This window comes from Nicotiana sylvestris, chromosome 8, assembly GCF_000393655.2.
Source record: "Nicotiana sylvestris chromosome 8, ASM39365v2, whole genome shotgun sequence".
Lineage (NCBI taxonomy): Eukaryota > Viridiplantae > Streptophyta > Magnoliopsida > Solanales > Solanaceae > Nicotiana > Nicotiana sylvestris.
Genome location: NC_091064.1, coordinates 20,545,425 through 20,564,106, shown reverse-complemented (window position 1 = coordinate 20,564,106; position 18,682 = coordinate 20,545,425). Strand labels below are relative to the sequence as shown.

Here is an 18,682-nt window from a genome sequence, read left to right as displayed (position 1 = left end):
CCATGAATCACAAGCTAAGAGATACATAAGAAGCTCTAACTCTAGAAATGTCTAACCAAAAGAGGAATACTGAAGGGATATACTATTACATAAAGATAGAAAGGGATAGTCAGTCCAACCTAGCCCTACGTGGGCCACTGATCCTCACGAACTAGCCTATCATATTTAAAAATTATTTTTGTATTGTTTTAACCTAAAATAAATATATATTTTTTTTACAAGTCAAAAAATTATACTTATTGGATAGAAAGTTTCTGCAAAATTTAATAGCTTTTGATATTTTTCCAATGGATTACTACAAAATACAAAAAAGGAGGACAATATTTCATTCATTAAAAGTCAATACTCAAAATAAACTATCCAAAAATATTTTTAAAGTGCTCATAACATATCCAATACCAACAAATCATCTTCAGCAAGCACATTTGAATCCTTTTTATGAAACAAAAATGTCTCAACATCTTTATTTTTAACTAAATCTATAAATATACACAATTTTAATTAGTTAAACATTAAAAAATCACTAAATTTTAAGAACAAAAAATATGTTGAATTCACATTATATAATAGTGCAAATTGAGATTGGACTCTTCTTCTTTTTATTTTTAGTTCCCTATTTTTTTTAATTGAATATTTATTAAGCCCACGAGCCGGTCCAGCCCAGTCTCAGTCAAGCCTCATGGGCCACGGGCTTACTTGGGCCGAGCTTAAAAAGCCTCATTTTTTGAATGGGTTCCAAAAATCTTGGCCAACCTATCAAATGACAGGCTGGGTTAGGCCGGCCCACCAGGCCAAGCCAATATTGACGGCTCTATAGAGACGAGTGCATTGAACAAGCCATAGATTTATCGAAATCCAATAACACATATTAAAATAATTTATTAAATAATATAAATAACAAATATTAGACTCAATAAATCTACTTGATTGTAGTAAATTAGAATCTCGAAACTATAATATTCAAATCCTCTATAAGACGGGGTCTGAATAAAAAGTATTCTCACTATAATCATCCAAACATTTATTCAAGTAATGAAATTATTATCAAGAAAATGTAATAGAGATATTAATACGGACGATACAAAGTAGCAATAGTAAAACTATGTCCAAATAGAAAGTATTCTGATAGTAACTTAGTAATTTGAATATATGAGATAATATCTATTGGGTATGGTATTCGAACTTATTACTATTTGCATATGGATAATGGACTAAATATAAAGTATAAAAATGACGGATTCTCGGATATCCAAAAAACTGAAGTATCAAATCCAAAATCCAATCAAAAAATAATAAAAACTAAATCCATAATCCAATCCGTAATACGAAAATCCAAACCAAAAATCCAAAAATTTCGATTTGAATTTAGAGTTTAGCCCAAACTATGCCCAACTCTAGTTAATAGTCTTTAGTCCGAATGATAGCTGTTCGTTTAAAACGTTGATAAATTTTAAGTACTACTGTAGCCAAACACGTGTATGTAACTATATACACAAATTAATAGCCTTAGCCATCAAATGAATAGGTTAATCTTTAGACTGAGGCTATTTAACTAGAGCTGTAGTCTATGTACAATTTCAGGCAACCCTATGCTAATTCAACAACCTTGATCCCCTTGCTATATATATCTGTTTGTGTTCAATGGGTCTCTTCCCTATAAACTGCTATAACAAGAATAACACACGTGAGATAACAATTTCAAATCTTTCTTGAAGTTCTTAGTATTCTTTCGCTTCTGTTATTCTATCACTCTGTCACCTTATCATCTTATTTTGTCGATGTTACTACATGTTGTGTCTGCTTCTTTTACTTTTATCTTGAGTCGGGGGTCTACCGAAAATAGCTTCTCTATCTTTATAAGGCAGGAGTAAGGTCTGCATACACTCTACCCTCTCAGACCCCGCTTTGTAGAATTACACTGGGTTTGTTATTGTTATTGTTGTCTTGAAGTTCTCAATATATTAGCAGCCTTAAGTTCTAGTTCATTCTTGTTTTTTATACATCCCTAACAAAGACATTATGGTATGTAACATCGAAGTTAATTTTCGACAAGCAAAAATTGCTACATCTGGTGAACCAAGATTGTCATATAGCAGAAAATGGAAAGGAAAATTTGCTATATTTTCCGTAGCTACTGGCCCGAGCCGAGTTACAGAGTTACCAGGGAAGCTGGTTTACTATGAAAAAAAGAGATCAATATTGAACAATGAAAAGTTTGGGATTTTTGGTGGAAAGTTCGTACCTGAGACGCTTATATCTTCTTTAACAAAGCTTGATTACGAATTCAACTCTGCTTTGCATGATCCTCAGTTTCAGGTTTTTCTTAAATTCCCTTACTAGTACTAGTACATGTAACTATTTTTTTATACGATTTCACGTACTCCTACAAAGTTATGAGAGAGTTGTTTCCAATGTTATTCCAACAAAAAAACGAGTTGCCTGTGTATTATCGCTGAAATTGATGCACTATAACAGTAAAGTCATAAAACTACTTTTGCTCCCATTATAGTAACTAATCACCTATGTGCGAAATGCTCAGTAAATTTCGCCGCCCACGTCATTTGCCATATCAGCGCTTTACCCACTTTATTTGTAAACTTCATGTCAGATAATAAAAGAATTTGTTGGGTGTGCGAACAACCTGCGTATAAGACGTAGGGAGAATTTTTAACGATGTTAGAACTTTTGGAAAAAATCGTGCGGGCTTGTCCAAAGCGAATAATACACACCATATTATGAGTATCCTTGGGCTGGTTTAGACCAACAACTCGTATCAGAACCCAGGATCAGCGGAAGTATATGGCGATGGCAAAGTAATGATGCGAGGCTCGGTTTGGAGATGCAAACTCAAAAAGAAGCTAGTAGCAGGCTTCGATTGCCATAAATACTCTAAGAATTTGTATCGCACACGGTGAATCATAGAAATTGACCCGTGGATTGTGACACGTGAAACTTAGTTCAATTCGAGGGGGAGATTATTGGGCGTGCGAATAAAGTCTCACATTAGTAGCTGAAAAGATTGTGAGCCAACATGTGAGATTGGGTCGTTTGATGGTGTGAGACCTTTTAGAAAAAATCGTGCGAGTGTGACCTAAAGCAGATAATATCTGACTATGTGTTAAGAGTATCTTTGAGGTGGTTTAGCCTACCAGAATTACTAGAAACTCTTGACTAGCAATATTTTAAACTAACAACATATAAATTTTTTTATGCAGATGGAGCTCGAAGTGGCACTAAGGGACTACGTAGGCCGTGAAACTCCTTTATACTTCGCTGAGAGACTAACAGATCACTACAAGAGCAGAAATAGGGGAAAAGGGCCAGACATCTATCTAAAAAGAGAAGATTTGAACCATGTTGGAGCACACAAGATCAATAACGCTATTGCACAAACAATGTTGGCTAAGCGCATGGACTGTAAAAATATCATAGCAGCCACCGGTGCTGGCCAGCATGGCGTCGCGACGGCGGCTGCCTGTGCTAAACTCTCATTGGAGTGTACTGTATTCATGGGAAGCTTAGATATGGAGAGACAACCTTCTAATGTACTCTTGATGAAGCATCTTGGTGCAAAGGTACTTCTTCTTTCACAAAATCATTTATATTTTTTGTCATACTGACATCACTAACTTTATCTGCTACTTTCTCTGTCCTATATGTGACACTTTTTCATTTTCGAGATTTAAACTTCTTATTTTGACATTGTGTTTGGACGTAAAAATTTTAAGTTTTTCAAAATAAAAAAACTACGTAAAAAAATAGTATAAGTCACAATAATAAATAATTTGAAATATTCAAAAATTACGGTCAAAAAATAATTCGTTTGACTCTCGAAGTTCGAATATCGTCACGTAAATTGAGATGGTGAGAGTATAATAGTAAAGTCGCAAACCAATGTGTATCTCATTAAAGTAACTGAATTATTGTGTAAATTACTCAGATCCTAACATGTTTGAATATTGATGTAGGTGAAATCTGTTAAAGGGAGTTTTAAAGATGCAGTGTCAGAAGGCATTAGAAGTTGGGTTAACAACTTGGAGACAAGCTATTTCTTAGCAGGTGCAGCGATAGGACCACACCCATGTCCAACCATGGTTCGTGAATTCCAATCAGTGATTGGAAAAGAAACGAGGAAACAAGCCATGGACAAATGGGGTGGGAAACCAGATGTGTTAGTGGCTTGTGTAGGTAGTGGCTCTAATGCGTTGGGTCTATTTCATGAATTTATTGAAGATGAAGATGTGAGGCTAATAGGAGTTGAAGCTGGTGGGGTAGGTCTTGATACAGGAAAACACTCAGCAACTATGGCTAGAGGTCAAGTTGGGGTGTATCATGGTGCAATGAGCTATCTGTTACAAGATGAGGAAGGACAAATTATTGGACCTTACTCAATAGGTGTGGGGTAAGCTTTCACTTTAATTTCAAGCGTACGTATAATTTTAATCAAGACAGCTCAATTAAATACAATGTCATTTTCAGCTCAAGTAAACAATAAACGTGTTTTTTTTGGGGAGAGGGCGGGCAGGTTAAACCATATGGTATCTGTACTCAACTGACTCGACTAATTCAGATTCGTGCTGCAGAGAACAGTAGCAGAGTCATTCTTTGCCAACGTGTGTCAATTGATACCCCTTCGCCCTAAATTTACAGTGCATAGATAGGTATAGGTGTATATATATCTTGATTCCCTTTTGTCTTTTTGCATGTTTATTTTTCATATTTTGACTTCCCTTGGTGAGAATCCTGACTACGCTACTAGTATAGGGAAAACACTCCCTATACAAAATTTCTCCATTCCGAGGGAACCCAACACCTCTAGTTAAGAATGGAGGAATCTCAATCATCCCACCACATGATATGGTGGTAAGGAGCATATATGTAGATAAATGAAGACTTTATTGATAATTTTTTTTTTTACCAATCAGGTCATCGATAAAATAGTTATATGTAAATCTTGTTAATGAGTTAATTGGCAACTTGATAAAGTTGACTACTTATTTGTTTGTTACAGGTTAAATTACATTATTGATAGTATAAAAGAATCTTAAACGTTATCGATACAAAATTGAAGTCTTATCCTTGCTATAAATGAGTATTTAATGTTACCCTCCAAATTTAATAATGCAATATTGTTGTATGCAGATTAGAGTACCCCGGTGTTAGCCCAGAGCTTAGCTTTCTAAAGGACATTGGGCGTGCAGAGTTTTCTAGTGTCAAAGATGAACAAGCCTTAGAAGGTAAAATTAATTATCTCTAACTTTTTGAAAGATGGAATCTTAACCATTCAAATTTTCAATAGTAATTGATGTTTATTCACTTTTATGGTTGCAGCATATAAACTGTTGTGCAGGCTAGAAGGGATATTCCCAGCCTTAGAAGCTTCACATGCACTTGCATTTCTTGACAGACTTTGCCCTACTCTAGCGGACGGTGAGAAGGTAGTTGTTAATTTGAGCGGTCGCGGAGATAAGGATGCTGCCACAGTCTTCAATCATACAACAAAAAATGAATGAATTACAACATTAATGAACTAATATGTATATTGTAAATTGTATACAAACAAAGAGATATACATAACTGCAAGTAGGATCGCAATTCAAATTGTACCTAAAGATATCTCGATAGGTTATAGTGAGTCAGTGACAATACTTTCAAAGGTGTTTCACATACATTGCTATATCCATAAAGATATACTAGTAGTTAATTTGATATATAGTTTAGTGTAAACATTGGACGAAAATAATATTTTTTCATGTATTCAAATACTACTGTGTACGGAGAACAATACAAATTAAAATAAATAATTAATATACACTATATAAAAAGGAAAAAAACAAGGGAGAGATGGGATCATTTTTCTATTCTAGTCTTGTCAAGAAAATATATTATGCTGTTACATAATTTTTCTTGTCGAGTGCAAAAAAAAAAAAAAAAAAAAGATATTTTATCATAGTTGGCCGCTTGGTTCTACAATTTTGAAGCAATAAACTAATTACAATAGCTTGCTAGTGAAATATAAAATCTCAATCAACGGCATCTCAAACCCACATAAGATGGTTCAAATGACTTTTTGTCACGACCCAAAATCTAACCATATCGTGATGGCGCCTATCGTGATAATAGGCCAGCAACTTATTTCCAAACATTCCATTTTTCAAATAAATACTTAAGGAAAATTATAATTTTAAAAGAAATTCAATAAGATAAAAGTATAAATCAAAATCTAGCGGAAAGAAACATAAATTGACAGCGGAAGGACAAGTTGATGCATCCAATCTACTATGCTAGTAGAAGGCTGAGTGGAGCCCAGCTGAACTATACTGTGACTGAGAAGGAGATGTTGGCTGTGGTGTTTGCTTTTGACAAGTTTAGATCATATCTGATTGGTTCTAAGGTAATTGTATACACTGATTATGCAGCTCTCAGGTACTTGATTGAGAAGAAGGAGTCTAAGCCATGCCTGATTCGTTGGGTGTTGCTGCTGTAAGAATTCGACCTTGAAATTCGTGACCGTAAGGGCACAGAGAACCAAGTCGCTGATCATCTATCACGACTTGAGGGAGCTAAAAATGCAGTTGAGGTTGAAGATATTCTGGAAACCTTTCCAGACGAGCAGCTGCTCGCTACTAATCTTGAGGAAGCGCCATGGTATGCAGACTTTGCAAATTACCTGGCCTGCGGTATAGTTCCCTATGACCTTTCATCTGTACAAAAGAAAAAGTTTTATCGTGACTGCCGCATGTATTATTGGGATGAGCCTTACCTGTTTAGAATTTGTGTTGACAATATGATCCGGAGGTGTGTCCCCGAGATAGAACAATCTTCTGTTTTGCAGGCTTGTCACGCATCGGTCTATGGAGGACATTTTGGAGGGGTCAGGACAGCTGCGAAAGTGCTTAAGGCCGGATTCTTTTGGCCAACAGTGTTTAAAGATGCGCACCAATGGGTGAAGGGCTGCAATGATTGTCAGCAGACCGGGAACATTTCCCGTCGCCATGAGATGCTCATGAACCCAATTGAAGAGGTGGAAGTGTTTGATGTCTGGGGAATTGACTTCATGGGTCCCTTCATCAGCTCTTATGGCAATAAGTGCATACTTGTTGCTGTGGATTACGTGTCCAAATGGGTAGAAGCTGCAGCGTTGCCCACTAATGATGCAAGAGTGGTGGTGGGGTTTTTGAAGAAGAACATATTCACCAGATTTGGGACACCAAGAGCGATTATCAGTGACGGAGGCACTCACTTCTGTAATAGAGCTTTCGAGAAGTTGCTTGCAAAGTATGATGTACGCCACAAGGTGGCTACCCCTTATCACACGTAAACTAGTGGGCAGGTTGAAGTGTCCAACAGAGAGATAAAGAGTGTGCTAACCAAGACTGTGAATGCCACAAGAACTGATTGGGCGAAAAAGTTAGATGATGCACTCTGGGCCTATAGAACTGCTTTTAAAACACTGATTGGTATGTCACCATATAAGTTGGTGTTCGGGAAGGCCTGCTATTTGCCAGTGGAACTTGAACATAGAGCGTGGTGGGCACTGAAACAGCTGAATCTAGACATCAAGGCTGCGGGCACAACGAGAATTACAGAATTGCATGAGCTCGACGAGTTCAGACATCTTGCTTTTGAGAGCACAAGGTTGTACAAGGAAAGAATGAAGAGGTTGCACGACAAGAACATTGTGGAGCGAAATTTCTCTCCTGGAGATATGGTGTTGCTTTATAACTCACGATTAAGGTTATTTCCGGGTAAACTCAGGTCACGATGGTCTGGACCATTTAGAGTGGTCGAAGTTTTCCCTTCAGGTGCTATCGAGATTGCCACAGAGAAAGACTCTCTTACATTTAGAGTCAATGGGCAGAGATTGAAACGATATGTGGGCATGAGCGAACCAAAGGAAGTGTCTGAGCTACACCTGACTGAACCACAGAGGTCGAGCGAGCCTTAAATGCGCTCATCTGCGTCGTGCCGCGACGTTAAATCAGGTGTTGCGTGGGAGGAAACCCACGAATGTGTTGTAAGTGTAAAGTAGCAGGAACACGCCCAGACTGTGGTCCCAGTGTAACCGCGGTAGGACCGCGGTCAAATACCCCCTCTGAAAGAGGTCTACCGCGGTCCCAGCATAACCGCGGTAGACCAGCGCGGGCCAGGTAAGTGCAGAATTTTTTTGGGGAGGGCTTGTCATGTGGATCCCAGCACCGTCTCCGACTCCGAGTGATGCTCAGGGAAGTCTTCTTACCCTTTTGTACTTTATTTGTGTTATGACATGGGGACATGCCATATTCTTTTTGTGTGGGGTGAGAGACTTGCTTTAGTGGTGTATTGTTAGTGTACATATACATTGAGTATGTTGTAGTTCTGTATCTTTATTGTTGTGTATAATTGGTTGTACTCACCTTAGAAGTAACTGACTTGGCCCAACGACGGACACTTGTCGACGGGTCTCTTGAAGGTCAAAGTCAGGTTTAAAAAAAACAAGTAGTGTAGTCCATTTAGATTTTATTTTATTTTTCATTTTAGGTAGTGTAGTAATTCCTCCTTGGTTTTTCTTTTGACCACGGTTCTTTTTCAAGGGCTTTTCTTGAACCGGGTTAGGTAGATTTTTCTTTAATATTTTTTAGGACCCTTAGGACTCTATTGGACTAAGATAGGTGAGGGCAAGAATGCAACCCGTAATGTACACACCTGCAAATAACTAAAACGAACTTAAGGGTGCGACGTCTAGGCTCGTTTGTAGACTCGTAATTTTATGCCCTAATTCTGCACACCTTGTCTTTCTTGAACGCTCACATGAGTGTGTTGACAAACTAATTCGGAATGAGTTACATGCCAAGTGTGTGTGAGATAATACTTGTATTCTGTGCTTGCATGCGATACCTAGAACTTGCCATGCGTGTTTACAAAGCGAAATAGAAGTTGTTTGGCCTTAGAGATGATTGAGGCATTTCCTTGTGTAGCCTGTACAATTATGAATCCACCTGTACATATTGCCATAGTTAACCCCTTCGAGCCTGAAGCCTGTTCTTTGATAACTTTACAATAACATACATCCCTGTGTTTGAATAGTTTGACTGTTTGAACCTGTACCTCCTAGAAGTACTTGAATCGTTAAAGAGCATATAAAAGTCAAAGTGTGGGTTAGTAATGGAGTGGGAAAAGAAAAATCAGGAAAATACTTGAATGGTGCAATGGCTGTTAAAAAAAAGAAAAAAAAAAGAAAAAAAAAAGAGGCCAGTTGCACCTAAAGAAAAGTGGGGGTAGCCTATGAAACAAGTGTGGAAGAATGATTGGGTTGAACATGAAATTTGGAATAAAGGGAACGATTGTATTAAAAGTGCTTAGGGAGGTTAGTCACTATATCCAAATATATCCTACTCGTCCCTTAGCTTACATTATAACCAAATAAAGACCTCTTGATCTTGGACTGAACAACTCGATTAGTAGAGTATTACACTAAGGGCAAGCTTATGGTGTATCTGTGTGGCATGTGAATGTTCTTTGCTGAGAGTGAGTGGATTCGTTCTATCTATAATTCCTTGTTACTTGATTTTATGTGTGTGGAACTTCTCTTAGAAATGTGATGTGAGAGCATGTAACAAATCTACACGAGTCTCAAGACCCCCAATCACAACTATACATGAAAGATGGATACGATCTACTACACTAGAATCACCTACCGGTATAGATACACATACAGGAGCACTCAAGGAATCACTAGGCATGACCAAATACGAGGAAAAATAAGACGACACATAGGAGTACGTAGATCCAGGATCAAATAAAACTGAAGCATCTCTACTACAGACCAGAATTGTACCTGTGATAACTGCATCGGAAGTCTTAGCCGTAGGCCTGGCTGGAAGAGCATAACATCGGGACTGGGCCCTACCACCCTGAACTACATCTTTGGGACGGCCTATTGTTGGCTGGCCTCCACCTCTAGTTGCCTGACCTCCACCTCTAATACCTCTTCCTCCACTTCTAGCCCCTTTACCTCCACCCTTTGCTGGCTGAGTGGGTTGTGGAACACTCGGTGCCTGAACCATAGCACGGGAACCTTGATGACGATAGCTGCTCAATGCTCGAGGAGAAAACCTAGTAATATGACCCATATCACCACAAGTATAACAAGCCCTCGGCTGCTGAGACTGTTGACCCTGATGACCTGAATGACCACCCCAAAAACACTAGAGCGGCGGTGCACTGATAGGAGCTAGTGGAGCACTGTAGGTTTGCTGATCAGAATATTGCATATTAGAACCATGACCACCTGAAGCACTAGAGAAACCTGAAGTGCTGACTGAAAAGGCCTAGGAGAATGGCCTCTACCATACGAATCCGAGTCTCCAGACGAGGTACCACTGAATCTACCTGAATGACGAGGCCTTTTGTCAGTCCCCTGACCACCTTAGAAATCATCACTTAAGGTATGAACACTACAAACGAAGTCACATTAGTCATAGAATAAGACTCACGGGCATATTTGACACCAACGTATAGATACTCGTCACCATGCCTATACGTCGTACTCAACAATAAAACATAGCAAATAGGACTCAACTCCTAATCCTTCAAGCTAAGGTTAGACCAAACACTTACCTCCTAATCCTTCAAGCTAAGGTTAGACCAAACACTTACCTCGATGCCACGAACACAATTCAAGTCTCAACTATCGCTTTACCTCTTGATTCCACCACCAATTCGCTCGTATCTAGCCACAAGATACTTAACTATATCAATAAATGCTAAATGAATAAATTCCAATGCATGAAAATAGGTTTTCTAAAGTTTTTCCCAAAAAGTCAAAAATCGCCTCCGGGCCCACATGGTCAAAACCCAAGGTTCGAACCAAAACCCGATTACCCATTCCCCCAAGAAACCAAATATATAATTTATTTTGAAATCGAACCTCAAATCGAGGTCCAAATCCCCAAAATTTGAAAAACCTAGGTTCTACCCAAAACACCCAACTTTTCCCATGAAAACCTTTGATTTTGAGTTGAAATCATGAGAAAAGATGTTAAAGATTGATGAAAACAAGTTAGAAATGACTTACAATTGATTTGGAAGAGTACTTGTCTTTGAAAAATCGCCCAAGAGTGTTTTGGTTTTGAAAGGGTTTGAAAAATGAAAGATTTTCGGCTAAGTTATGAATTTGCAGGTCGCAGATGTCGCAATTGCGAACCCTTAAGGAACCTGCTACCTTCGCATTTGCGATCATATGTTCGCAATTGAGAACTCGCATTTGCGGAGAGGGTGTCGCATTTGCGACCACTGGCACCTACTGAAGGCATCGCATTTGCGAAGTGTACCTCGCATTTGCGAGGTAATGCTGGCCCTGGGCGTTTTCGCATTTGTGACATAATTCTCGCATTTCCAAGCTCGAAAATGCGAAGCCTGCAGTCCTGCAACATACCGGTTAAAAATCTGCAACATCCTAAGTTACATTCCACTCTATGGCCTATCCAAAACTCACCCGAGCCCTCGGGTCTCCAAACTAAACATGCACACCAACCTAAAAATATCATACGGACTTGCTCGTGCAATCAAATCATGAAAATAACATGTAAAACCTCAATTAAACCTCAAAACTCATCATTTTTCTCAAGAACACTTAAAGTTCATAACTCTTCAACCGGAAGTCCAAATCACGTCAAATAAACTCCATATTTCACCAAATTTCACTGTTATCCTTTAAATACTATAACAAGTTTGTACCATGCTCTAGAACCAAAATACGGGCCCGATCCGCAGCAGAAGGCTGTTGCGGATTCTGAGAGGCTAGTTGGTCGCGGTCCTAGCGTAACCGCAGTAGGACCGCGATAGGAAGCGAAAAATTGAGGGACTGAAGTGTAAAAACATAGGATTTTTAGCCCAAAACCCTATATTAAACAATAGAACTCGCCCAAGGGAGACATGTAATGTTTTAGAGAGTACTTTGGCAAGAAAAACAAGTGTGCGAGATCACCCAAAACATCATATTTTCTTCTTCTCTTTATTTTTCTGGCAATTTTGATCATGAATATTTTCATAGTTTATTTACTCATTGTCATGAGTAGCTAAATCCTTTGTCTAGGGTTTCGATGGAACCTATTGAAGAATGAACTTCTTGATTATGTTAATATAGTTTGCCAGTTTAATCTCTATTTGTTCAACTACGTGTTTGTTGTAGTTAATTGACAGGATCCTCAATTAGCTGTGCCTATTTGGTATGCATAACTCGGGAGAGAGTGCATATTTAGGTAATTGTTGAACAACATCACTCCCAAAGTATAAGAGGGATCTATAACTGTGGGTTTAAAGGCGGGATTAGGGATAACGAAGTCTTGGGTGCAATCTAAAGTGAACTGTAATAAACAAAGTCAGGTAGCGTATCTCGGGAGAGTGCGTGTAGTAAATTATCGCGATTACTCGGGAGAGATTCACGGTAAAAATAGTGTTCATGGTTGATAGAGATGTGTTGGTAAATCTATATGAAACATAAACAGAAGGGATTCCATCAATAGGGGAAATCACTACCTTAGAACCTTCTCATTATTGTTCACAACTTAAGCATATTTAGTTTACAACTATTTATTGACTTTCAATCTTAGTTATTAAATATACCTGTTATTCACAATATTTGGGGAAGTTGATTCTAAAGAATTTAGTAAGTCCAACGAAAGTAATTGATAGGTTAATTCTCTGTGGATTCGACTCTCGGCATAAATATTCAGATTATATTTGCAACGTCTGCATTGTCCTTTTATAAGGTATAGTTGGGCGTGATCACTAATACTTACATTATTTTTTCTAATACTTGCCAAATGACCCCAACAAATTTTCAGTCTAAATGGCCGGCTAGTCGTAACAGTTTAACGTATTTTAAACGTGCGAAAGGGGCTTCTTGACTTTATCATTTTATGGTTTCAGCCGGTAGATGGGGACAACCTACAAATTATGTGGCCAAGGGGACAACCCAAATGTGAAAAACTAATTATTATTTCGTTCATTTCAATTTATGTGTCTTGTTTTATTCAATTTTTTTTTATCTTTTTAAATAGTAGTAAATTTTTAATACCAATGTTTGTATTTTACTCTTAATGACACCCGTTATAAGGAATCATATGGCAATATATATATATATATATATATATATATATATATATATATAGACTTGAAGAGTACTTTTTATAGCTTATACACACCTTTAATTTAAGGTAAACAATATTAAAATTCATTTTACATTTTAGTCCATTTAAGCTATACCCACCTTTCATTTAAGGTAATATTAAAATTCTTTTTACATTTTAGTCCAGTTAATCTAGAACATATCAGATGAAACTGATCAGAGAGTAACGATTTAAATTTTCTCTGAAGCAGCTTCAGTCATATGAGGCGCAATATCAAATTTCTCCTTTTTGGCTAACGAAATAAAAATAAATGCGTTAGAAGTCTCTGGTCCGAATAGTAGTTGTTCGTTTAAAACGTTTATAAATTTAAAGTTCTACTGTAGCCGAACACGTTTGTGTATAACTATATATATAGACAAAATTAATAGTCAGCCACCAAATCAGTAGGTTAATCTTTTAAAATGAGGCTATTTAACTAAAGCTATAGTCTATGTACAATTTCAGGCAACCCTATGCTACTTCAACAACCTTGGTCCCCTTGAAGATCTCAATATCCCACCTTATCACCTTATCTTGTTGATGCTACAACGTATTGTATTTGATTCTTTTACTTTTATCCTGAGTAGTGGATTTATTGGAAACAGTCTCTCTACCATCACAAGGTAGGAGTAAGGTGTGTGTACACTCTACCACTCCCAAACCCCACTTTGTGGGATTATATTGTCTTTGTTATTGTTGTTGTTGTCGTCGTCGGCGGCGGCTTGAAGTTCTCATTATATTAGCAGCCTTAAGTTCTTGTTCATTCTTGTTTCTTATACTGCCAGAACAAATTTTTCTTTTTGAGAAAAGACATTATGGCATGTAACATCGAAGTTATTTTTGGTCAAGCAAAATTTGCTACATCTGGTGAGCCAAGATTGTCATATAGCAGAAAATGGAGTGGAAAATTTGCTATATTTTCTGTAGCTACTGGCCCGAGCCAAGTTACTGAGTTACAAGGGAAGCTTGCTTACCATGAAAAAAAGAGAGCAATATTTAGCAATGAAAAGTTTGGGATTTTTGGTGGAAAGTTCGTACCTGAGACGCTTATATCTTCTTTAACAAAGCTTGATTACGAATTCAACTCTGCTTTGCATGACCCTCAGTTCCAGGTTTTTCTTAAATTCCCTTACTTGTACATGTAACTATTTTTTTATACGTTTTCACGTACTCCTACACAGTTCTAGAGAGTTGTTTCCCATGAGTATCCTTGGGCTAATTTAGCTGAACAACTATTATCAGAGCCCAGAATTAGTAGGAGCATGACGATTACAAAGTGATGATGCGAGGCTCGGTTTGGAGACGTACACTCAAAAAGAAGCTAGTAGCAGGCTTCGATTGCCATAAATACTCTAAAAATGTGCATGGCACACAATGAATCACGTAAATTGACCCATGGATTGTGATAGTAGCCACGTGTAACTTAGTTCGAGGGGGAGATTGTTGGACATGCGAATAAAGTTCCACATTAGTAGCTAAAAAGATTGTGAGCCTTATATATAAGTGTAGGGATCTCTTGATGATGTGAGGGTTTTTGGAAAAAACCGTGCAGGTTTAACCTAAAGCAGACAATGTCTCACTATGTTAAGAGTATCTTTGAGGTGGTTTAACCTAACAGAATTACTAGAAACTCTTGACTAGCAATATTTTAAACTAACAACATATAAAAGTTTTTATGCAGATGGAGCTCGAAGTTGCACTAAGGGACTACGTAGGCCGTGAAACTCCTTTATACTTCGCTGAGAGACTAATAGATCACTACAAGAGCAGAAATAGGGGAAAAGGGCCAGACATCTATCTAAAAAGAGAAGATTTGAACCATGTTGGAGCACACAAGATCAATAACGCTATTGCACAAACAATGTTGGCTAAGCGCATGGACTGTAAAAATATCATAGCAGCCACCGGTGCTGTCCAGCATGGCGTCGCGACGGCGGCTGCCTGTGCTAAACTCTCATTGGAGTGTACTGTATTCATGGGAAGCTTAGATATGGAGAGACGACCTTCTAATGTACTCTTGATGAAGCATCTTGGTGCAAAGGTACTTCTTCTATCACAAAATTATCTCTGTATTTTGATCTTGTATTTGAACGTAAAGTCTTTAAGTTTTTAAAAATTATAAAACTTACACATTTGAAAACTGCGTAAAAATTTACTTTAAGTCACAACAATTAATAATTTAATGTTTTTTAAAAAGAAATAATTATATTTAAAGAATAATTGGTTATATAAATTGAAATAGAGAGAATGTAATAGTAAAGTCATAAATTTATTTTTATCTAATTAAAGTAACTAAATTATGTATAAATTACTTAGCGAATATAATTATGGAAAGTCAAATTTTCCTACACCACGTTGTGTTTGCCTTAGTTCTTTGTCACTCGGGAAGTTAAAAAGTAGCAAGGTGTTGTCATACCGTAACTCGACACCAAACGTTTCACCATCTGGTCTGATAAAGAAATAATTTTATGATTTTATTATTATAGTGAATAAAAGTTCAGTAATCAGATGTAAAATTATCCTATTAAAAGCTCCTAGTCAAAGAAGACCATTTATTGCTTGGGACTTGTCTATATATGGAGTACAAAGAGATGAAAATCCTTACATGTTTGAATATTGATGCAGGTGAAATCTGTTAAAGGAAGTTTTAAAGATGCAGTGTCAGAAGGGATTAGAAGTTGGGTTAACAACTTGGAGATAAGCTATTTGGACGTAGTATCTCTTAAGTTTTTTAAGATAAAAAATTACGTAAAAAATACTATAAGTCACAATAATTTATAATTTAAAATATTCAAACACACAAAAATTATGGTCAAAGAATAATTCGTTTAACTCTCAAAATTTAAATACCGTCACATAAATTGGGACACAGAGAGTATAATCGTAGGCGATATTTTAGGTGATTCAGGTTCGGCCATGCAAATAGCGTGGGTTATAGTATACAAAATCTGGGAATTGAGTGGAATTCTAGTTTTATGGCCCAAAAACACTAAAAACTGAGGAACGGTCATGACGATGCGATAATTATTTTATGGGCCGGTAAAATTTTAGGCGATAATTATCATGGTGCAATGAGCTATCTGTTACAAGATGAGGTAGGACAAATTATTGGACCTTACTCAATAGGTGTGGGGTAAGTTTTCACTTTAATTTTAAGCGTAGGGATAATTTTAATCAAGAGAGCTCAATTATATAGAATGTCATTTTCAGCTCAAGTAAGGAATAAAAGAACATTTTTTTTTTGAGCCATCTGGTATATGTAATCAACTCACTCGGCTACTTTAGATCCGTGTTGTATAGGGCAGTGGCGAAGCCATTCTTTGCCATAGGGTGTCAATTGATACCCCTTTGCTAGAAATTTACATTGCATAGATAGGTAAAAAAATATGTTTATATATATATAATATATGTTGACTCCCTTTGCCTTTTTGCATGTTTACTTTTTATGTTTTGACTAAGCCGCTGGCATAGGAAAAGCACTCCCTATAAGGAATTTTTCTATTTAGAAGGAACTCAATACCTCTAGTTAAGGGTGGAGGAATCTCTTCCAATCCACCACATCCTGTAGTGACATGGAGCATATATGTGGATTGATAAACCAAGTTCAATTGATAAAAATATTTTTTTATTAATAAGATCACCAATAAAGTAATTATATGTAAATATCCTTAATGCGTTAATGGGTAACCTGATAAAATTGACTAACTTATTTTCTATCACGGCTTAAACTATATCATTGATAGTATATTAAAAAAAATCTTTAACGTTAGCTATACATAATTTAAGTCTTATCCTTGCTATAAATGAGTATTCAATGTAACCTTCCAAATTTAATGCAATTAATATTGTTGAATATGCAGATTAGAGTACCCAGGTGTTAGCCCAGAGCTTAGCTTTCTAAAAGATATCGGGCACGCAGAGTTTTCTACTGTCACAGATGAACAAGCCTTAGAAGGTAAATTGATTACCTTTTGTGGAAGATGGAATCATAACCATTCAAGTTTTCAACATTAATGAATGTTTGTTCACTTTTGTGGTTGCAGCATATAAACGGTTGTGCATGCTAGAAGGGATATTCCTAGCCTTGGAAGCTTCTCACGCACTTGCATTTCTTGACAAACTTTGCCCTACTCTAGAGGATGGTGAGAAAGTGGTTGTTAATTTAAGCGGCCGCGGAGATAAGGATGCTACCATAGTCTTCAATCATACTACAAAGGATGAATGAATAAATGAATGAACCAACAACGAATTACTACATTAATGAATTGATGTGTATATTGTAATTTGTAAAAAGAGAAAGAGATATACATAACTGTCAACTTAGCAAGTAGGATCACAAATCAAATTAAGAGATATTCTAGTACCTAAGTAAGTCAGTGACAATATTTTCAAAGGTGTTTCACAACATTGCTATATCCATAAAAAGATAGTAGTAGTTAATTTTAATTTTTTTGGTCGAATGAAAATTTTTATTCATCACCAGAACAAGTATAATGAGGAAATACAAAACGACTCTAGCACCCTGCTATATATAAATTCTCGTACTTACTCAGCTAAGCACAAGTAAATTTATTTGTATCCTATTCTGTACAAGTAGTATTTATTTCTATCCCCTATCTAGCTATATACTTCTTCTATCCATCTTTTATACTTGTCCCGCTTCCGTTTGTTGATTATCTCCATCACACGAACTTTGCATTCCTTTTTGATTTGATCACATAACCTGCTTGGTCTAGGCACTGAACTTTTCCATAAGGCTTCGTTTCTCCCCTTCCATATGTGGTAGTTCAATGCTGCCAATACTACAAAGGAGAACTCCCTCCTTAGTTTACTTCTCATTTTCCTGCCTACTCTTATCCATAGATGCTGCCCTTCATAGTTTGTGATTCTTATCTTTAACCACTGAAGAATTTCAGTAATACACAATTTAGAAAATTGGCACACATAGAACAAGTGTTCAATTGATTCTCCACATAATACACATATGCCATCTGAACTGATCCCTCTGTGAGCTAGCCTATTCTTTGTGAGCAGCTTTCTTTGCATAATCAGCCAACAAATGAAGCTATGTTTTGGAATATTTTGCTTATTCCAAACCCATCTTCCCAAATGGCATTTGACCAGATTTCCTTTCAACCATGAGTACCCTTTCATGATTGTATATCTACCTATTTGTGATTGTCATCCTCCCTGATTATATACCCCTTCAAGCTTGTCTCTTATATGGAAAATTTTCTTCCAATACTAGCTACTATCTTGTGGTATACTGTATAGCCACCAATCAGTGTTCTTTAAGTATATATGGTTGATCCATTTGACCCACAAAGAATCAGCCTTTGTCGTTATATCCCAAACATATTTCCCTATTGATGCCTCGTTCCATGCTATGCAGTCCTTTATTCCTATCCCTCCCTCTTGCCTTGGCCTACAAGCAATATCCCAGGCCACTAATGGTCTTCTATTTGTTTCCACCTTGTCATCCCATAGATAGTTACAACATATTGTTGTTATTCTTTTGAGCACTGCTTTGG

At 37.0% G+C, this 18,682-nt stretch overlaps 2 protein-coding genes across 2 annotated transcripts; both read left to right on the top strand.

The window, feature by feature from the left end:
• The first annotated feature begins 1,651 nt into the window (after positions 1-1,651).
• On the top strand, positions 1,652-5,763 carry LOC104217575 (tryptophan synthase beta chain 1-like). Its single transcript, XM_009767859.2, has 5 exons — positions 1,652-2,316; positions 3,216-3,575; positions 3,969-4,402; positions 5,143-5,237; positions 5,332-5,763. Exons 1-5 carry the CDS (start codon positions 2,020-2,022, stop codon positions 5,511-5,513), a joined length of 1,368 nt encoding a protein of 455 aa, XP_009766161.2. The 5' UTR covers positions 1,652-2,019; the 3' UTR covers positions 5,514-5,763.
• Positions 5,764-13,572: 7,809 nt separating this feature from the next.
• On the top strand, positions 13,573-17,539 carry LOC104230843 (tryptophan synthase beta chain 1-like). The gene is made up of 6 exons (XM_070153547.1): positions 13,573-14,263; positions 14,833-15,192; positions 15,777-15,915; positions 16,146-16,284; positions 17,012-17,106; positions 17,195-17,539. The coding sequence occupies exons 1-6, from the start codon at positions 13,967-13,969 to the stop codon at positions 17,374-17,376; spliced, it is 1,212 nt and encodes a 403-aa protein (XP_070009648.1). The 5' UTR covers positions 13,573-13,966; the 3' UTR covers positions 17,377-17,539.
• The last annotated feature ends 1,143 nt before the right edge of the window (positions 17,540-18,682 follow it).